The sequence below is a fragment of the Tursiops truncatus genome, chromosome X (genome assembly GCF_011762595.2).
Source record: "Tursiops truncatus isolate mTurTru1 chromosome X, mTurTru1.mat.Y, whole genome shotgun sequence".
NCBI lineage: Eukaryota > Metazoa > Chordata > Mammalia > Artiodactyla > Delphinidae > Tursiops > Tursiops truncatus.
Genome location: NC_047055.1, coordinates 27,900,373 through 27,922,621, shown reverse-complemented (window position 1 = coordinate 27,922,621; position 22,249 = coordinate 27,900,373). Strand labels below are relative to the sequence as shown.

The window sequence follows — 22,249 nt, the reverse complement described above, 5'->3', positions numbered from 1 at the left end:
ACCATAGATTAATAAAGCCTTCTCCCTCAAAACTGTCTGGGTACCAGTGAGGACTGGCAGATGTCTTAGGACAGGTACAATGTAGGCAAAAAGTTGTTCTCAAAGACTCCTCCAGCCTTACTCCAACCTCCCGAATCAAATGCTCTACTGCAAGCCACTAACGGCAGGAGGTACAGAGGGCCTAGACTCAGAAGCTGGAAGAAACTTCCAATAAATATAATTTGGATTTTTCTCGCATTGCCTTTGGCTGAGGCCAGTGATCAAAACCTTTAGGAGTTTAGGAGTCGGGAAAATGCAAATCCAAACCGCAATGAGAAACCACTTCATACCTACTAGGATGGCTAGAATTTAAAAGTCGGATAATTACGGGAGTTGGCAAGGAGGTGCAGAGACTGGCACACTCAGATACTTCCAGTGCGAATGTAAAACGGTGCAGCCACTTTGGAAAATTGGCAGTTCATCGAAAGGTTAAACGTAGTTACCATATGACCCGGTACTTCCAATCATAGGTATATACTCAAAGGAAATGAAAACATATGTCCACGTAGAAATTTGAACACAAATGTTTATAGCAGCATTATTGATAACAGCCAAGAGGTGGAAACAACCCAAATGTCCATCAACTTGTGAATGGATAACCAAAATGTGGTATATCAATACAATGGAATATTATTAGACCATAAAAAGAAAGGAAGCAATGATACATGCTACAATATGGATAAATCTGGAAAACATTATACTAAGTAAAAAAAGTCAGGTTACAAAAGACTACATATTATATGATGCCATTAACAGGAAATGTTAATTAATATAGGGAAATCTATAGAGAAAGTAGAGTAGTGGTTGCCTAGGACTTGGGGGAGCAGGGGGAATAGGGAAGTGATAGCTAAAGGGTATGGGGTTGTTTGGGGGATGATAAAAATCTTCTAGAATTGACGTGATAGTTTGCACATACACGTGAATGTACTAAAAGCCACTGAATTATATACTTCAGATGGGTAAATTATATGGGACGTGAACTATATCTCAATAAAGATGTTTAAAAAAAGAAACATTAGGAGTGGGAGGAGGAGGGAAAAGGAGGAAGCCATTTTAGCTCATGATGCCATGAAAATCTACTGCAGGCTTCTTGGCCACTAGGCCTATGTTGCCATGGAGACTGCCTCGGAGTGAAGAGCGCTTGTCAAATGGGGATAATAACACCTGCCCTACATATCTCACAGGATTGCTGTGGGTCTCAAATGAGATAATAGACGTTAAGGCACATTGAAACACTAAATTCACTATACAAAAACAAGGAATTATTGTTATTAAGATGGCGCCTGTTGAAACAAAATAGCACACGTACTATGATTGTCTACAAGCATGCTACAAAAATAGGTATATACTCAGAGGGTAATATGCAAAAATTGCATATGCAATAGAATTGCTATGTTAGGGTGGTAGGATAGTGGATGTTACAAGTTCCTGTTGTGTCACTTGCCTTTTCAAAAAGAAAAAGATGAAGAAAAAGATGGCTCTCTCAGCTAAACTCAAAAGGGATGAGTCTGATATAGGGGCTGACATATTCCTGACCCCAAAAGAAAACTGGGCTAAGAGCTTCTCTCTTCCATCCCATACTTTTCCCCCTGCCCAGTAATTATCTCCTGACATGCCAGCACTGACCATAGGAATTCCACTAATCTTGGCAAATGAGGGACTGACTCTTATGTCTAGGAGGAGAGTCCAAGAGCAAGTTGGGATTGAAATAATAATGTTAATCATATGCAAATGTTAATATTATGTTAATAATGCAAATCATCCTTTCCCAGATCCATCCATACCCAGGACACTCCCTCAGGATGACCTGCACTATTAGCCAACGATTGAAATGGAATAAAATATGATGGATCCACACAATATTCTGATAATACAATTTTTCTCTAATTCAATTGTTTTAGAAAACATATAATTCCAACTAGTTCATAGGATGTTTTCATTTTCAATGTTGGTTCACTTGGGGGAAAAAATGAGTATCTGAGCTTTTTGTGGGAGCTCAGGAAGCTGCTTGGTTTGCTCTCGATTTGGGTTTGTGGGCCAGATCAGGGCTATACTATGACCTCCCTGGGACTTCTGCCTTTTGTGGACAGCTTCCTCCATTAAAAATTGTTGAAAATGATATTTCATTTATTTTGATTATATCTTATGACTGCATTGGTATAAAGACAAATTTCTATTATGTGTGAAAACATTTTTTTTGGCCTAAAAGTTCGTCATTTTTCTTCTGATTTGAAAAGAAATGATCATATTTTTCTGGGACCCTGAAAGTCCGTGGGTCACAGGCACTGTTGTCTGCTGAGCCCAACAGAGAAGGCGGCCCTAGACCAGATATCTGGAATCGTAAGAGATGGAAAGCGCCGACCGAGGGGTGAGGGCTCCTGCAGGGAGCCCTGTGGGAAGGACCCGAATCCCAGGCTTCTCCAAGAAGGAGCACAGGTTTGGGTTTCAGGAGTAAAGTAGCCTTACTCGAGGCACAGCTTCTCCAGAACAGGAAGCATTTGGCGCCTCTACTCCAGAACTGGGCTCGTTTTGGAGACTCCCAGCTCTGGGGCTTCCTCCGGATCCCAATCACATCACTCCTCTCCAACCATGAAGACAGCGAAGTTCAGGTATCCTAGAAAAGGTGTCTGTCCTCATGGGCTGCTCTTGTCACTGTTGGAGGTGGGGGAGGTCAGCTATTGCCACCTCCAAGGCTCTCAGGAAGTCATGTGGCTTCCTGCGGCTCTCTCCCTACCTGCTCACTCCCAACACCAATTCCAAGCCAGTCCCCTGGCCCTTGTCTCTGACTTTTCCAAATGTCACCCACGTGTCAACAAAGGCTTAGCTCCAACCCCTCCACCGTGGGGAAGCCTGCTCTGATCCAAGGTAAACCACTTGGGCACTTAGAGTTTATATGCCCAGCTTAGACCAATTTCTCTAGATGCCCGTGTGTGTCCAGGGATGTCCTCATTTTGACGTCACCTCCTTGAGGCCGGTGATGTCACCTCCCTCTCCTGTACCCCTCACAGCCCTTAGCACACACCCAGCACACACACACTCGATGAAGCCTTGTTGTATTGCCCATTTACTTTAACCCAGGACTAAAAATACTCACAATGTGTCTGGCAGCGAAGACCCCGTCGACTATGGCACAACAAAAGGCTGCAATCACACCAAAGCTGATAAAGACGATGGAAGCCACCAGCTGTGGGAGTAAGGGTGGGGGACAAAGCAAAAGTGTCTGTTAGCCCTCCACTATTGCTGCTTCTGGAGACAAGGCGATCCCCAAGACACCGCCAGCCAAAGCAGAACTCTGGCCTGCCAGCCCGTGTGAAGAGTGAATGCCCTTTTCAGTCACGCAGCACGAGTGGGAGCGGGGGAGGGCGACGCGGAGAAGGGGCCATTGAAGCACTTCTTACACTTTCAGGGCAAGCTAAGAAATTCACTCCAGGAGTCTATGAGTGCCCAAGGAAGAGAAGGCCGAGGAACTAGACTGCATGGCTCTTCCATTCTCAGACTCAGAAAAATGTTGGACCTTTGACATCATGAAGTCCCACCCCCTATTTTATTTATTGTGGAATTGGAGGCTCAGAGAGGGGAAGTGGTGTGTCCAAGGTCACTATCCAGTCTATGGAAGAGCCTGTGCCCACCAACTCCTAGTCTAGTGTTCTTCCCAACCCCTCATGGTGGGCAATGATGAAGAAGGGATGATTCTGAGGCCCCGCGCAACCCTACATGGCCCTGCATCACTGAAGAAAGAGAACACTCAACTTATTATGGCTTAGGTGTCAAAGACATTTTACAAGGGTTGAAGTCTCTGAAATTGATCAACTCTGTGTGGTACATACAAAAAAGTTCAAGTAAGAGAAATGTTTGCTGGAAGCAGACTGCCCTATTCTCTGATCGTGTTAGATAACAGAAATTTTCCTAGTAATTTGTCTTCCATTACAAGGGCGATACCACAACCCAACGTGGGGGTAGGTGTTTCAAGGCGTAACCAGGGGCAGGGATAGGTACTGCCTAAGCCCACCATCTGCCCGTGTTGACCCTCAAAACACCCTCTTTGAGGTGTTTGGGGGCTAAAGTAGAGAAATAGCATGGCATTAAGCTGCTCCCCAGGGAGGAGGAGGAAATCACAGTCAAGGCCACCCTAAGGTCCTCCCATCTCACAGGCTAGAAGGTAATACTGATCTCCTTTGGGAGTTGTTCAGAAACGTCGCCCCATAAATCTCGCTTCACAGCACTACCGAGAGTTGGTAAATAATGGATGAAAGATGTCATGAAATTGGCATTATCAGCTATGCTATGATCAGCTCTACAATTAGAACTCCCCTGTCATTTTGAATAATTTAAACCCAAAGTGCAAACACAACTGGCAGCGGAGAGCCCAGGTGAAATGGAAGAAGAGAACTATTAGAACCCCTCTGAGGGTGATTCCCTACATTGCTGGGGGGAGAACACACGGTTAGAGTTCCCTGTCCCTGGAGCTATTACGTTATCTGATTAAACTTGCTGTTGAATAGACCCTAGCATCAGTCTAGATGCCACAGTGACTTGTACGGGGAAGCCTAATCAGTCCACCATCTGACAACTCACCAGGCATCTTGATTTACAAGCCCATAAAACTGCAATATGCTTGCAATTCGGTCTGTACCGTCTTCTCTTGCCCTCTAGGAAGCCTTCTCAGGCTGAAGCAAGAAAATACAACAGTCTGCCCTTGCGGGCCCCCATTCGGACATAGAACTTTGTGAGTTTTACCTCCTGTTATATGCGTACCCTTCCTCTCAACGTTACACATACTTAGCTTTGAACTATGTATGGGTAATGGGAATACTTGAGGTTGGCTTCGTAATTTCATTTCGTCTTCTTGCGCCCTAAATATATTTGTTCTGTTAATTAAAGTCCCCTAGATTGGAATCTCCTAAAAGGCAGGAACCCTCTGCGAAAACTCCTCTCCAAGATTATGCATCAGAGAGGAAGGTGTGAGGGTCGCCAGTGAGCCAGGGCTGCAGCAGCAGGAATCGAAGACACAAAGGCATCCGATGCGAGGACAACTGGCCTGACTGGATAGGCTGGCACACTCCTTTGCGAAGGAGGAGAAAAGCAAAAGGCAAGATCCAGATTATTCCATCCCTGTGACTTAAGGAGACTAGCTGGGCCACTGAGGGAACATCAGGCAGGGTGAGAACAAGTCCCATACCACAGGGTCACTTTAAAACAAGTTCCCCGGAGGCTTAGGAGAAAAGTAAAGTAGCTGTTTCTTTTGTGGCCCAATTTGGGCAACCTTAAGAAATGTGTCACTTATCCACAGAAATGTTGAGCTTTTTCAGGTGAAGAATTTGATTCTATAACGATGAAAACTTACCATTTGCCGTTTGTTCTCCACGAGGTTTGATCCGATGATTCCAAGGAATGAGCCAAAGCCGAGCTGCAAAGCAACATGGCACAGGTAGCACGTGGGAAGATGGTTAGCCTGACCGCACGGTCGTTCCACCCCTGGGATACAATTCAGGATAACAGAAAATACCCGGGGTACAGATGCTAAACCCGTGCAGCTGTTACACAAATACAGTATGAGTAAGAAAAGTATTTCTCCCACCATTGGCCAATTTTTCCTCGTAGATATGAATCACACCTAAAAAGAAACTCGTGTGCCCAGGAGCTAAAAGTAAAAGTCAACCATAGCTTTTCAGAGGCTGCTTGTTTCAATTTCAATATCCATTACCTAGCATGTGACTGGTGAGTCAGTAAAAGATGGATAATGGTGAAAAGCACGCATTATATTCTGATCTTTATCTTTTCTTTGAAAAGAGACCTTCTATCCTGATGCACGAATTACAAAATAAAGGTTTGAAATAGCGATTTCTGATGCATCAGACACGCTAATCAAACGCAGGAAGTACTTTAGAAATCAGCAAGCACCTTAACCTAGACTTAAAAAAAAAAAAGAACTATTTTTTGAAAGCCTGTATTTGTGGTTGACCCACTGCCGTTTATGTTAGCACTTATTCACCTCTTCTTCCATCTCTGCTTCATTTATGGACAGAAAGCATTCATTAAAGGGTGAATAGAAATGGCGGTGTAAAACCCTGAAAAACAATTTCCCTGCCTAAGCGGCTGGGATGATGGCTCGGGGTAGCAGATTCCACTTTGCTCTCAGTTCTGCCATTAGTGGATTGAGTCTGCCATTCTCAGCTGAAAATGATCACTAACCGATGGCTGCTGTCAGGGGTGAAAGTGGAAGAAGTAAAAAGTGGTGGGAATGGACCAATAAATCTTAACACAAGTCCAGCAATGTAGTTACACTTCTCTTGAGCCTCACTAAGGATCTGGCCTTCCATCTGCCGCCTTACCTTGGCTCACAGGGACATCTCTTTCAGTCTGAGGCCCCCAAGCCTTACACCAAGTCTTGGAAATCTAATGGACCCAAGGGCTGGGCAGGAGCCTGGTGGGGCAGTGTAGGGGGACTGGGTGCTTGCCTCAGAAACCTAAGCATGAAAGAAGAGAATGAATGGAAGGAATGAATACAAATTTCCAAGGACTCATTCTGCAGGGCCACTCAGCCAGCAACCCCTCTTGAGAAATAGAAGCTGAAGAGAATAAAGGTGTAACCCATGCCGTCCAAGACTCTACTGAGAACATCCTCACTCAACGGTTAAACTATACCTGTCTCCCGCCTGGTCTTATTTGAAATGTAATTAAAATGTGTTGTGATGAGGTATAGTGATTAAAACCTGGTCATCAGACTAGCCTGGCTTCTAACCCCAGCTCTTCCACTTGTGGCTGTGCGACTTGAACAAACTGACTGACCTCTCTAAACCTCAGTTTCCTTATCTGGAAAATGGGGACCATAGTAGTAGCTGTCTTATAGGATTTTTATAAGGATTATCCAGGACAATACAGTCAAAGAACTTTGCACAGGGCCTGGCACACAGTAAGTTCTCAGTAAATTCGAGTTATTGTTCTAGTGATTATTATTACTATTTTTAAAGACACCTAACTTTGGGGCAGCTCTAACCTGATTTGAGCTGGCAAATCCTATCATTATCTGCTCTGTTTCATAAGAGTTTTGTATTCTGTCTTATCTCCCCTCCCAATATGTTGCACAGCTTTTATTTTTCAGGAAGAATTCCATGAATAGCCTGTGCTTATGACACTCTGGGCCATTTGTGGAGACTGAAAGAAAGTCAGAGGGCAGTTTCTTACATGGAAAATAAGTCCTTTCACTGAGCAGTTCATCAGTTTCCACAGATATTCACTGAATGTTCTGAGCCTCAACAGCAGTCTTTGCCTTAAGACGGGAAGCAAAGACACTCGCTCTTCCTGACACTCTCAAATAACTCTCTGATGGCAGTGACCGGAAGAGGTGGCCTGAAGCCTCATGGAATTGGCCGGAAAGACAAGGTGCTCTGGGACTGGAAATCCCAGGCCAACCAGTTAATTCATCCAGTTCCCTCCCCTTTCCTTCCATTCTATTTCTATTCCACTCCAACTCATTCCATTTTCTAACACTCACTGAGTACTTTTGGGAGATAAATAAGATGACATGGCCCCTACCCTGCAGGAGTGCATAGTCTAGTGAGGGAGAGGCAGACTGTGGCTTAAGGACCACAGGCGAGGTAGAAACAAAGTGCTGAAGGAGCAGAGAATAATTCATTTTGTATTATATCCTTGGCTCTGCTACTTATAAACTGTGTGACCTTGGGCTAGTTCTTTAGCCACTCTGTGCTTCGTTTTCCTCATCTATTAAATGGGAATCATAATGGTCATGACCACACAGGACTGCTGTGAGGATTAAATGAGATAAGGTATGTACGTAGCGTGACCTGCATAAGGTAGGCTGCTAAATACATATACATGGTCGTTCTCAGATCTCACAGAGGGGATAAATGGGGTCAAAGACAGGTAGAGTTCACCAGGTGGGGAACTAATATCAATTGAGTCCTGGCTGGAAGAATTCATTCATCTGGATGACAGGTTTATGAACTAACTCACCAGTATCACTAAAACTACCTTACATTTGAAGAGCATTTGAATTTAAAGAAGCGCTTGCCATGGTCACAGTCATGTTAGGGAGTTCGGTGGAGCTCATATCATTCCCATTTGATAGATAGCAAAACGGAGGCCTAGAGAATTGTATGGGCTCATCCCCTCTTACAGCAAGTTCACGGCAGGGCCAGGACGAGCCCTCAAGAACACCCTAACAGCTGGTGTTCTTCCAGCCACACTTTGCTGTATTTGTGGCCAGTGTTAGCAGAATAGTGACCTTCACCTCTGCCCCCCAGGGAAGAAGTTCCCTGTAAGGATGGAGTGAGAAGTCCTATTTGAGGAAGAGCTGAGGGGGTGAAAGTAAAGAAGGAAAAATCAACAGAATTTCCTGAAAATGGGCAGCTGCTTCTAATCAACTGTTTGCTCTCCTGAGGCCTCCGAAAGGTAAGCTCTGTGGTCCTTGCTCGAGAACTGCCCGGAATCATGGAATGTTCAGACCTTTGGAACTCCATCTTGACTCCCCATTACCTGAACAAATAACCAGTTTGCTTTGTTTTGGCTGCCCTCCACTTGTAGAAGAAAAAAAGGCAAATCATGAGAACTCAGTTTCAAGAGCTCTTTTTAGGCTGCACCCTATAATCTATGCCTATTCCCATCCACTGGGACTGAGGTGCAAATGGATTAATCATTCAACAAGTATTAATTGGACATCTACTCTGTGGCAGGCACTGTGCTACACCTGTGATATGGAGGCCAGGAAGCAGGGTGGGGTATGATACCAAGACCAACAAGACTCGGCCTGGAGGAGCTGTAATTAGATAATGGGTCCACAATCCCTTTCTGTAATACTGAAATCAACAAGGCTCTTAAAACCAAAAGGGTTTTTGGTAACTAACTTGGTGGCAAAACCTGACCTTGAACTGACGTGAGGTTATTTTATAATGTTTATCTACTTAGTGTAAAAATTCACAGTTTATTGTAGAAAGACGAAGGTGCTTGATTATGGGGTATATCTCAAGACCCCACTGGGATGTTAGATAATATATGATATATGCAGTCTATTATCTTTCTGAAATTAAAAACAAAACAAAACAGTCTAAAGTTGCAAACACATCTCACCCAAGGGTTCAGATAAGGGATTGTGGACCTGTATAAACAAAGCTAAATGAGAATATAGCCCAACATCCCACAAAGCAGAATGTGACTATTTCCCAAGAACTATGAGTGGAAGGAATCTACAGTAGGGAGTTCAAAGATGGTAGACACCACTGTGGATCCCAGTAGCTGAGAAATGTCCCAGCTGTGTCTTTAAGTTGGAATAGGACAGAGCATTTGGATAAACAGAGAGAGAGAGCACAGGGAGGACGTTCCAGCCCAAGTCATGTTCAGGGGACTGTGAATTGAAAATTTTGGTAAAAGAAAGGTATGGGAGACCAGGCCAAGGGCATCTTCAGAGAGCTTTGAATGACAATGCTAAGGAGGCAACAGGAAGCCAATGAAGGTTAGTCTTATCTAGTAAATCAAGGCTCAAGTGTCATCTCTGAAATGTACTTACTAGCTAGGAACTTTATCTTAGAATGATCTTATATTTTAGAAACATTTTCAACAAGAGGTAGAAAAAAATTCTGCCTAATTCACAATAAACCACAAAATCCCACTATCCAGACCTCCTTCTACTTCCTGAACATTCAAGTTAGTCAAAACTTTCTTGGATTTATCAAGAGTCTTCACATGTGAAGCTGAAGCCACGCTGGCCTAGAGGTTTCTGACCTATTGACTGTTTTGAATGATCCCTGTTGTCTCTGTATCCTACTACCCCATGGCAACTCTGATATAATTTTCAATTAACTGGACACCCCCCTTCCCCCACCTGGGAGAGGGGACAGAAGCTCCTGGTTTCTTTCCTAAAAGAAAACCCAGGCTGGTGTGGGCCCTAGCAGTATAACAGCTGGTGGAGAAGGTTCTAGAGTGAAAGGCTTTCAGCACTGATCAGGTGGCCAACTCCATCTTGCGGGTTGCATGGGAAACACATGTAGAGGCCTTGTTCTCCTGGATGTAAGGTTAGAGAGCTATAGAGAAGGACCTGGCTCTCTCCCCTGCATTTTCCATCTTCATACAACCGAGGCTCTTGGTTTTCTTTAGGCCTCCAGAGTAGAAAGCTCACTGGAACGCTTCTGGAACGGACTATGTCTTGAACATTCGAGGACAGTAAAAATCCTAAGCCAGTTTGTCTTTCTGTGTTCGTTTTAATTTTTTTTTAATTTTACATTTTAGCCTGTACAGATGAGCACATCTGTAAAGATGCCTGTTGCATACATGTCTTAGGATGATGATACCACATTCTAGCTCAGGTAGAGTAGCTAACACCCTATCATAATGCACCTCACTGTACAAGGGCATCTCGTTTGGCAAAATAAAGATGGCTCAGAAAAGTTTTGCATGACTTAGAGTTATGCAAACGCGATTATATTTTTCAATGCCTGAGATCTCAATATTTAAATGAATTGTATGGTAAGTAGTCTTTAAGTCGTCTTTAAATCTAGTAACTGCTCCCTAATTTGTTTGTTTTAAAATTTTAAATTCTCATGTGCACATTTAACCAGAGTCCTAAAACAGCAGAGTTCCAAATAACCTGACATTTTCCCACAAATCTATACCATGATCTTTATATTCAAACTGACCAATTTGATAGTGTGGAATCTGAAAATGACACATTTTGCTCATTCTGGTTTTATTGCAAGCATACTTTGTTTATTGTGGGTATTTTCTTTTACATCTTTATTGGAGTATAATTGCTTTACAATGGTGTGCTAGTTTCTGCTTTATAACAAAGTGAATCAGTTATACATATACATATGTTCCCATCTCTCTTCCCTCTCGCATCTCCCTCCCTCCCACCCTCCCTATCCCACCCCTCTAGGTGGTCACAAAGCACTGAGCTGATCTCCCTGTGCTATGCTGCTGCTTCCCGCTAGCTATCTATTTTATGTTTGGTAGTGTATATATGTCCATGCCACTCTCTCACTTCGTCCCAGCTTACCCTTCCCCTTCCCCATGTCCTCAAGTCCATTCTCAACGTCTGTGTCTTTATTCCTCTTCTGCCCCTAGGTTCTTCAGAAACATTTTTTTTTAAGATTCCATACAGATGTGTTTGCATACGGTATTTGTCTTTCTCTTTCTGACTTACTTCACTCTGTATGACAGACTCTAGGTCTATCCACCTCATTACAAATAACTCAATTTCGTTTCTTTTTATGGCTGAGTAATATTCCATTGTATATATGTGCCACATCTTCTTTATCCATTCTATTTATTGTGTTTTAGTTCTCCAGGTGGTTGCCAATCCACCTGAATTAGACTCCCCTGGGGTGTTTATTAAAATACACACCAAGGTGGGGAAACCACTGGCTTAGAGTTTATATAATACCTCTCTAATAACCAAACTATTCAATTAGTGAAAGCACCCCAGTCCCGGATAAATCTGGATTCCCAGGCATTTATTGTTTCAGAGGTATGAGTTGTTTATTGTATTTGTTATAACATGATCTGACCTATCAACTCAAATGGATTTTTCTGCTCTTCGATCTGCAGTCTTCCCCCCTTCACTTCCTATAACTAAAACCCATTTTAAAGAAACAATCTACAGGAACTATAAAAGCAAAAAAATTAAGATTAAACCATAGGGCACACTGCTAGGGCTGGCTCTCCTATTAAGATTTCCATATTAGCTCTTAGCCAGACGCACACGCACAGACACACGCCCCCACTGCTTCAACTTCCAGTGCTAGCTGAACGTCAGGTACTCCAATAACAACAATCACGCGCCCTCTTTCCTTTGTTAATGTATTCCAACCCAGCCACCCACAGGCAGATATTCTACAGAGAAGGTTCAGAAGCACCGTTCATGAATAGTAGTTGCTACTCTTAAATGACATGGAAAATACCTTCCTCTCACCCAGGGAGAGTCTGAATCTTGGCTTGAGCATTTGCTCATCAGTCGGAAACCTTTTACTAAATGCAGCTACCTGAAGCCCACGAAGTCACGTAGACCCTATAAATTGCTTTCCCAAGCCACCAAAATGCAATCTTAGCCCCCCCTTCCTCTGTCCCCCGCCCCTCTTGTGTTTAAAAATAAAACCCAATTCTGCTGATGACTGGTTTTCTTGCCTCACCACAGGAAGTGGACCGGGTGAGTTCTCACATCACATGCTTAGCAGAGGGCACCAGACGGTGTCTGTGGGACACCTGCCCTCGGCTCGGCTCAAGAGCTGCGAAGGAACTTCCCGGGAAGGGCGGGCGGCCTTCAGCAGCTGGGCCCCAGTGTCAGGCCCCGGCTCCGCTAGGGCTATTGAGACGGCTGACTGCGGAATCGGTGACCTAGGCAACAGGCGTCAGGCTTGGTCACTCCCGGCGCTGGTTTGTCAAAGGCATCCATCTTTAATCCCTTCCCCTTTCTTTGCTTCTCTTTCCAACACCCCCCACTCCAAAAAAAGAGTAAAAAAGAAAAGAAACAAAACAACAGCAACAAAGCCGTCTGCCCTCCCTGATAACCTAAAATGTAAACAACAACAACAAAAACCCACCCTAACCTTCCTTCCCGCTCTCTAGCAGTTACAATTGGGAAGTCATTTAGTTGATATTCAAAATACGATCCAACCTCTAGAGTTAGGTTTTAGGGTTCGATAGCAGTGTGTGTAGATCCAAATGAGGTTTTGGTTTGGTTTTCTTTTTCTTTTCTTTTTTCCTCAATTATATTGAGGTATAATTGGCAGATAAAATGGTATATATTTCATTTCATTTCATATACAACATGATGATTTGATATAAAATGAGGTTTTGTATGCAAAAAGAGTTCAGCGCTTTCCAGAGTGGATTGCATGCAGCCCGGGGATCCGTAAAACAATCCACTGACGTATGGAAAGAAATGATTTGAACTCTTGTTTCCTATTTTTTGTTTATCTAAAAGAATAAGAAAGAAATTACGCGTTACAAATATTCAGTGAACAGACTGTCACTGGCGCCCTCCCTCGGTGTGAATGTCAGGTGACAAGGCGAGAGCTATCGTTCTGGAGGAGGGCAGGTTCCAAGCAGCAAAGGGTTGGTGGTGGGGCAGCCACCACGTGTGCCCGGATAGTCTTATCTAGTCTTCACTAAACTAGTCCCAAGAAAATGGACAAGGAGTTTGGAAAGACTCCTGTTGATAAACCATGAGTTGAAGATGACCCTAATAATGTAACACAGCGAGAAAATGACAGAGCTGACCCTTGGAACTCTCAGGGTGAGCTCTTTGTCAGCCACACTGTGAGATCACATGAAAAAAACAATGATGCTCATGACAATCTGTTCATATCTGAGAAGAAAGCACAAAATATTCAAAATTATCTAGTAAGCTATTTGAAATAACGACTTACAGCCACTATCTTTAATGAGATTTCATGCGAAGTGCATACCATTCCTTGAAATTTTAGCTAGTGTTAGTATGAAGATATTAAAAATTAAAGTGTATTTCATTTTCATCTAATTTTTGAACTTCCATTTTTGTACGTGTTATGAATATGCATATAATTTGTAAATGAATAATTACACATATTTGAGGAGTAAGCATCCCACATATTTTTCCTGAGAGGAGGGCAGGATGACTTTGGAGATCAGTGCTGTGCGTCACAGACTGTCAAGCTGCAAGGGTCCTCAGATTTCAGGTAAGGTCAGGTGACCCCTATTATATATCTAGGAAAGCAGATGCCCAGAGAGGAAAGGACCTCAGCCTAAGGTTAACACTGCTCATTAGTAACATGTCCTAGACGAGAAAACCGAAGTCCTAAAGAGTGAGATGACCTGCTCAGGATCACACTGCTAGTTAGGGATGGCGCTGGGATTCTTCTGAGTCTTAGTTCAGTGCCCTCCTAAACCAGCCCAGAGGAAATCTGAGCAAACACAGAAACTCAAACAGAATTGAAAACCATCAGAGTAGAACCAAATGTCTGTAGCCAGCAAGCTACTGAGACCTACCTATGCCTTTGATACTCACAATAACTCCCGGGTAGTAACCTCCAACAGTCACATTCTGGGTCCTGGTGGTTGCGGCGAGGCCCACCGTGAGAATTAATACGGACACGATAAGCAAAGTCACGGTGACATAGATGGAGTTTCGTTTCCTCCGATTAAAGGCTCCTGAAAGCACACAGAGAAACTGAAATTGCTCATTTCGGCTGGAGAAGGGATGGACTTCCAGAAGCAAATCACTAGGAAGGTTTTCCTTTCCTACTTCAACTGGTAACTGGGGTTATCTCTGGGGAGTGGGATTATGGGGAAGAGATGGAGCTTTAGTTTTTTGCAGTCATCAGGTGTTACGTTTACAATAATATATATATGTTTCCAGTTTGAAAATAAACAACAGAAGAAATTGTACCAGTTACATAAAAAGTAAACGCATTCGATAAAAGATGTATCATACCCACTTAGTGAAGTGTTTCTTTTTTAAGCCAAATTATAAGGTACATGATAGATGGAAAGTGTACTGTGGAGATATTAAATGAAAATATTTTAAGGCCAATATGCAACTAAGGAGGGTTTTTTCATAAGATGGAGATATGAAATTTCATTTTCAGTGTAAATATCAGAACCAAGCCAGGTACTGGGATTTTTTTTTTCATTTATTTCTGACATTTGCCACCTCATGTATAAACTTTAAAAATGGTGTGTTGGCAAGATTTGCCACATAACAAATGTGTGTAATAAAGTAAGTGTTTGGAGGCCATTAGTCCACAAAGATATGTATCGGGGGAGGTAGATGGGGAGGATTATAACTTACACCGTTTAGGCTTATGTGAGGGTGACATAAATACAAATGATGAGAAACCCGTTCTTCTACTCAGTGCTTATCGGACATGATAGTGCAAACCAATATTTTTTTTCGAAAACAGGCTTATTAAGTCAGATAGAAAAATGGTATCTAGACTCGCTTTTGAATTTAATTTTTTTTTCTAAGGAACGAAGCACTGCTCAACACTCTGCGTGCGTTTTTTCTGGAGGGGGTTCTCAACAGGAAATACCAGGGATGAGTTACACCTAGGAGTTCTCATAAAAATAAGCAACTGGGGGACTTGCTGTGAGAGTCCAGTTCTCTAGTGGGGAGCCTTATGACAGGGTTGCCCACTCAGGTGGCTTGGCTGTCATTTATGGGCCTAAAGAGGCCACTTGGGACTGATCGCAGGACCCCGCCATTCTGGGAGGCCTCGCTGCAGCCTCAGGAAGCAGCTGCCTTTGAAGCCGCCCAGACTGCACCACTGGGAGGGAGGGGAGAGGGGATGAAGGAAGGGGGAGGGAGGCGAGAAAACCAGGGAGACCCAGGAGGCCTGATGGTGCTGAGAGGGAGGCACTGTGGCTGGCTCTGCAGCCCCCAGCAGATGCCCCCTCCTCGAGGGAAGAAGAGCGTCAGAAGTGCCACCCTGGGTGAGCCCCACCATCCGTCTCGTCTCCCCCAGTGCGGTCCCTGCCCAAGGCTCCAAGGGAGGTGGGAGGGGCTGGCGGTCTCTCCCCTGACGTCAGCCTCGAAAGTGAGGGCCGTGACTCATCAGGGTCATTTCTAATACGGTACTATTCCAAGACCATTTTACATCGAAATGTAGAAGTGGCTTGAGCGTCTGGAGGCACCCACAGACTAAAGCGCCATATCGCACCCTGGGAGGAGAGGTAAAGTGAGTTGGGAAACGAGGCTCCTCTCCTGGGGGGCCTGAGTCCAGCCTCCAGGGGGAAAAACAACGGGACCGCTGGAGACACCTGTGACATCAGGGCCCTTTGTGTGAGAGGGCTATTTGGGATGCAGATGGAGAGCTGACTGCTGGTAAACAGAGGAGCAGAGCGGGGAGACACAGACTGCGAAGGGTGCGGGGGGAGAAGAGCAGGGATTTATTTCTTCTGTTTATCTGAAGGTTAGTTACCCCTCCTCTAGATTTCGAGGGACCTTAAATGAGCCTCCAAACCAGGATCCCTAAGTCCATTTGATGATAGCCAGTTCTCAGTGAATCTGCCAGTTGGCTCCACAGAGGGGCTCTAAATAACATAAACTTACCAACATCGCCCCCCACCCCTGTCTGCATTTCTACACCATCTTAGCCCTCCCCCACCCCAAACTGGCCAAAGAGAGTGAGGGAACATCTGGAAACAAGGGTATCTTTGTGGCACACCAAAGTGTCTCAACACCTCACAGGGGAAACATGTCACCTTAGAGACTAGATGTGGGGGTGTGTGTGTATACAGTCTTTCTAAATTCGGAGTATCACTCGCCTGCTCCTTCCTGGCCAACTGGCTTTTGATCTTATTCACAGCTCTTGGGTCTCCTTTGCAAATATCACTCTAACTCTTAAAAGAACAGGAGCCAGGTCAGAAAAGTGACTCAGCAAACCACATGGTGTCATTTGAAAAATCTATTTTTTTTTCCTGCTTTGGAACCTGAATTGAAAATCCAGTCAGTTGAGAAACCCAGGCAGAGATCCTGCAGCTCCACAGGGGCCTTGCCTCCAGACAGGATTAGTTTGGGATAAAATTCCTAAGAAAACTCTCCCATCACTAGGTTGAATATCTATTCTCTGTCCCCTCACATCCTCCCCCAAGTCACCCCTTATTTTACACTTATAAGGACTAAAATTGTGTAAAATGAAATTACTTCTAGCTGCACTTGGGGAGTTGACCATTTTAAGGAACCCCAGGGTGAAACCCTTTGAAAAGTGAAGAATCATCCCTTCCATTTATCTTTAGTGTCAATTTGACTGAAAAGTCACATCTACTTAGAGCAAGACGCACCTGTCCTCTAAAGGAAAAAAGCAGCTCTTTGTGTCTACTTAGGACATTTTCCTGGCTGTTGTTCTATTTAAGAAGGGAGAAGTAGAGTTCTGTTCTTATTAGGGTACAATTTGGGGCCTGCCTTAGATGTTCCCGTAAACACAGGAACATCTTATTCCGATTTTGTTTAGTAAATCAACATATAAAAAAACCCTCAGACACCATAAGGTACTTCAATAAAGCAGCAGGTATGTGAAAACAGTGTCCATCACAGTGTCTGATACCTAGTGAGCAGTCAATACTTGTTGAATAAACAAGTCAACATCTCAGAATAGCTTCCTTTCTAATCAAAAAGGCTGTAGGGGGGAACTGTGAGAATAAATATGGGCTACGCTCATAGAATTGGTTTTTTAAAATAGGGTACACCCAAGGGCTCCCCAGATCTAAAAGCTTTCTGGCCAACTAGTGTCGCAACCCCAGTGGCTCTCACTAGCCTGTCTACTTGGCGCCCAGTATCTCTCTGTTTAGACAAAAACAACCAGCCCTGCAACCAACAGCAGTGGGAGAGTCTGAATCCCATTACTGGCACTGCCTGCCCCCCTCCGCCCCCAGCAGCCTCCCTGCAGAACTACTGCAGCCCTCCCTCTCTGCAGTGCCCCTCCTCCACCCCAGATTCGTGACGACCAGGATGCTCTGCTCTAGAAGGGCCCAATTATTCGCTGTCTCCACCCTTCCCAGTACAGCCAGCTTCTCCCTCCTCCGAGTCCCCTCCCTGGTCAGAGCCCCACCTGCACTGCGGTCTTTGAATCTGAGTCCCTCCCTTCTTCTGAAACCTTCTCAAAATTCACCTCCTCCGAGAAGTTTTTCTTGATCAAGCTCACTCTAATCACTCATTATTTCATGTCCCTGAGTTCCTAGATACGTCACTCAGTAAGTATATTAATTATAACTGCTACAAGTACAGTTGTAATTGTGGGTCTGGTCCACCACCCATATGATGTCCACCAGTTCCAGGATTACGTATCTGACGGGAACCAAGGTGTGGGTTGCCAGAAGGTAGGATGATTGTCTCTGCTCACTTGTTTTTTCACCTAGTACCTGTTCTTGATTCCACCCCTTGATTATAGGGTGTGTAATCTCCGTCAGAGTGCAGCAAGGATGGAGGCCCAGTATCCTGTCCTGTGCACTATGTTGTTGCTGACTGGCTAATTCTTCGGGCTGATCTTTGAACCGATTCGGATTTGCTTACCTGAGTCAGCTTTGCCATACAGGGAGGCTCCCAGAAGTCCCAGCCTTGAGCATCGGTGGAAACAGGTGGCTGCCCACACAAGAGCCTCAAGGCTCTGCCAGTCTCCCAAACATTTCCTTAAAGGTGCTGAAATCCCCCCTTTGGGCAATTCTTTGACCGGAGACATCCAAGGCCACCGGTGAATCACAAATATGTTATTTGCAAGGGAAGGAGAGCCCCGCTGTAGTAGAGGTGCCTTAGCGCCTGGGGGCGGTGTTGCCAAAAGGGAGATGGGGGTAGCTGGGAGGGGATGAAGGGGCGCCGGAGTCAAATTACCAGCCACGCGCCTGCTCCGCCCCAGCCAGCCAGCAAGAGTAGAGTGCAGGCACCTTGGTGCAGTGTGTGTCCGTGTGTTTTATATTTTATTGTTTTGGCTGCGGTTGTGTCCTGCCAGTAGAGGGAATCCCCTCAGAAATGCTGCCCTTGGAGGCTGAAACACTAAACCCACCCACCTCCACTTCCCTTCCCCCCCATGCAAGGGAAGGAGGCGTTGCCGGGGCTGAGTTAAGTGGGCGTAGCTCCTAAGTAGCCTAGACGCTGTTTCAGGCCCGGGCTGTGCGGGACCAGCGCCAGGGAACTCCGGGGAGACTCCCCTGTCCAAACTCTGGAAACCCAGGGTTACCACTCGACTGGGGAATTTGCTAGTGCCCTCGGTCTGCGCACTTTACGAAGCGGGCTGCGTGGAGAGGGCTCGCGCGTCCATACGGGATCTCTGATTCTTTCCCCTCAGTGTCGAGTCTGGGCTGGGCGAAACCCACTCATCTTCTTGTTGCGCAGATCTTTCGGGAAACGCATGATTGGCTGAGGGCCCCTGGGAGCCCAAGAAAGAGCTCTCTTCATCTCGTTCCCCAACCCACAGAGCAGGGTGCCAAGGAGCAACGCTCTACGCCCGGGGTCCCTAACCTGCCCACTCCCGCACGGGTAGACGGGCGGGCGCGGGCGGCCGGGTTTGCAGGCGGTTGTGGCCCACTGCGGGGATGCGCGCGGCCGAAACCTCGCATTCTTCCACCCAGCCCTCCCTCGCGCACTGGCCTGGCGTCGGGGAGCCAGGGCTGCGTTGGCGCCACAGCTGGCCAAGGTGAGGAGTGCATTCTGTGTGCGTGTGCTTGTGCGCGTGTGTGCGTGTGTGTATGTGTGTGCGCGCGTGTGTTCGGGAGAGAGAGCTGGGGGGGCTGGTACTGCTGGGTTCTGGATTCGGACCCGAGTCCTTGGCCTCATTTGTACCACGTTGCAAATAACTACGCCCTTAAAAATAAAAAAAGAGCAAATTCTTATACTGAATATGCAAAACCACTGGAAATACGGATCTTTCCACCATCCAGGAGATAACACTTTCTGGGGCCCCTCCGGTGAACGAATTCTGTTGAGACGAGGTCTTTTGCAGGCAGTAGGGAGCTCACGTAGGGGTTTCAGCCCCCTCCCCGCCCCCTCCCCTCGATGTTCCCGCAAATTCTTCGGAGAAGACCTGAGCCGACTGTATGGCAAGAATTCGGGACGGAGGGATTTTGCAGAATGTAAAGTATGTTGGAAAGAGAGAGTTCGATTTGGTTAAAGTGTATCCGAGGCGAATTTTAAGGTTAGGTGGGATCATGGTTTGACAATCCCCTCCCGCTCTCCTGGGCTCCAAATTAATTTCTCCGCCCAGTGAAATCATAGTACTTGGGAAGGTGCCTAACCGCTGAGTGGGACTGGGGTTTTTGTTTGTTTGTAACTACCAAAAAGCAGCTTCTAGGGGCAGCCAGGTTGGTGCCTGGAGGCAGCTGTCCCCCACTTTTCATGAGGAAAGGTGTTGAACCAAATCAGGCTAGTGGGTTCCCCCTCCTCCCTCTCCCTTCCACCCTGAGAGGAAAAGCGCGACTTCAGAAGACGCGCGGGCTCGCGCTCGCTTTCTTTCTCGCGCTCTCACTCGTCGTCCCCCCTCTTTTTTCACACTCACGCACAATTCCGGGCATTTGGAGCAAAATAGGAATCGAATTCAAGGAATGTTGATCCTGCCGCTGCAGACGGCAGGGCTGGGCGGTCTTGAGTGATTCCTCAGGAATTCCCCTCCTGCCAGCCCCCCTTTTCTTCTCCCCACCCCCCGCCGCCCATCCCCCAGGGTTGCGCAAACCCCCCCATCAGCGAGGTGCAAGTCAGGCCTCCCCCACCGCAGCTCTGAATTTCAGGGCAGCTTCGACAGAGTTGGGAGGGGGCGAGGACCCTGCTTCTTCTAGTTCTCGTTAGTCGTGAGCTCTTAGAAGTGACGGGGACTTTGCAAAGAGGGAGCGTCTAATAGAAAGCGAAGGCGCAGGTTGCAGGGAAGTGTTTTGATCCCCAGACAGCTGGGATTTACCACCGGCTGCAAGACTGTCGGCACACGCACACAAACACGCACACACCCGCACTCCGGGGCAGGGATACTCCGACGCAAGCTGGGCGCTCGCATCTCCGCGCGTCGTCCCCGCCCCCGCCGGGCCGCTCCCCTGGGGCTCGGGTCCGGGACCCCGACGCTGGGGCGCGCGGACCCCCCTCCCTCGCCCCGCTTCCCGCTCCCTGGCTCTCGGGGCGGCCGGGGCGCTCGCAGTCCAGGGGGCAGCGCACTCACCCCTTGCCGCCGCCGCCCCTAGGCAGGGCGGCTAGACTTACCCATGGAATCCGGCAGGGACATGTCGCTGGACCGCTGCTGAGTCAGGGACTGATGCATGGTGAAAGCTGCCCTGTGGCCCCGGCCCCCGAAGCTGCTTCACGCGCCCCAGGCTCAGGGCGCCCCGCAGAGCATCCTACTCCGCGGCTGCGCTCCCCGTCCCTCCCGAGAGCTGAGAGAGACTGCCTCTGGTTGCGAGCTGCAGCCCAAGTGCCGCCTCCCCCTCCCTTCCCCTCTTCTCCCTCCCTCCTCTCCTGCCTCCCTCTGCTCCGGGAGGCAGCAGCATTGGCGGTCCGAGCAGCGACGTGCGCTTGCGCAAGACCCCCCTCCTCCCTCCCCCTCGGCCCCCCCATCCTAGTTATCCACCTCCCAGCCTCCCAAGCCAGACAGGGAGCCGTTTTAGCCCCTTGGGGCCAGGACTGCGTAGAGAAAGAGGGGGAGGCTACAACCTGGGGCCGACCGGTCTTCTCTGTAGTTTGGAGAGAGGGTCTTGGGCAAGCACCCTGTTCTAGGATTTATAATTGGGGAGGGGGCAGAGTAAGAGGGTCAGAGCTGAGAACACACACACAGACACAGACACAGACACACACACATTTGTGCAGGTTTGGTCTTAGTGCTTCCAGAATGACATAATGGAGCTGGAGATGATCCAGAGAAGGGCCACTCTATAATCAAGAGGATGGGGGAGGGTGGAGGGGGCTGCCATATGAAGATAGATTAAACAAATGCAGACTCTTTAGTCTAGAAAGATGAAGGCTGGGAAGGGATGTGACTAGAGTGTATAAAATTATGCAGAGATGGAGCAAGGGAACACAGCCTTATTCACCAGATCTAAGAATTCTAGAACCAATAGCCCCCTAAGAGCTAGAAGGAGATTCAGCTAAAGCAAATATGACTCTGCATCAGCGCCCGAGTTTGTGCTTTTGTTCAAGGTGCTTTTATGTTAAGGATCTCATTTTCTCGTCACAGCAGCCATGCAAGGCAGGAAGAAGAGGTATCGATAACCCCATTTTACAGTTGAAGAAACTGAGTCTCAGAGAAGGGATGAAAATTTCCTGTATTCACTCAGCTAGTACGTGACAGAGGTGGGATTTGAACCTAGATCTGTTGGACTCCCAGCTCAGCGCTCTTCCTGCTACGGCAGCTAGTAGAGAAACGCAACTCTATCTAGTATATTGAAAACCTGAGGGAGTCATTAGCCCCAAGAGGTGAAATAGGATGAAAACACAAGTAGCCTTGGAAAGAGTGAGAAAGTCATGGCTGACAGACCCCCTGTGCATCGCTAAGGGAAACTGGGGATGTGGTAGGAATGTTCCTGATCTTGGAGAACAACCAAGTCCTTCCCCAACCCATCCTCCCAGACCCCATTAGGATATTGGGCTGGAATCACTACGTTGTTGGCCTAGAGGGTGGTTCTGATGTCCCCAAAAGGGCTGAACAGGATGAGGCCTCCTTGGAGTGCCCCAAGATATCTGGCTGGTGGCCAAGGGAGGAGGAAGGTGAGGAAGGGGAGAGCAGTGGGCTCCAGCTCCTTCTGGAAACTCAACCCT

The 22,249-nt window shown here is 46.7% G+C and overlaps 1 protein-coding gene across 1 annotated transcript in view; it reads right to left on the bottom strand.

Moving 5' to 3' along the window:
• TMEM255A (transmembrane protein 255A) overlaps positions 1-20,854 on the bottom strand; it is a 47,406-nt gene extending 26,552 nt beyond the window's left edge. The window contains exons 1-4 of the mRNA XM_019949411.3: positions 20,702-20,854; positions 14,036-14,178; positions 5,384-5,446; positions 3,134-3,223 (exon numbers count right to left, since the gene is read on the bottom strand). Coding sequence (XP_019804970.1) covers positions 3,134-3,223; positions 5,384-5,446; positions 14,036-14,178; positions 20,702-20,759 — 354 coding nt within the window. The 5' untranslated portion in view covers positions 20,760-20,854. The remainder of the gene's footprint in view (positions 1-3,133; positions 3,224-5,383; positions 5,447-14,035; positions 14,179-20,701) is intronic.
• Between the last annotated feature and the right edge of the window lie 1,395 nt (positions 20,855-22,249).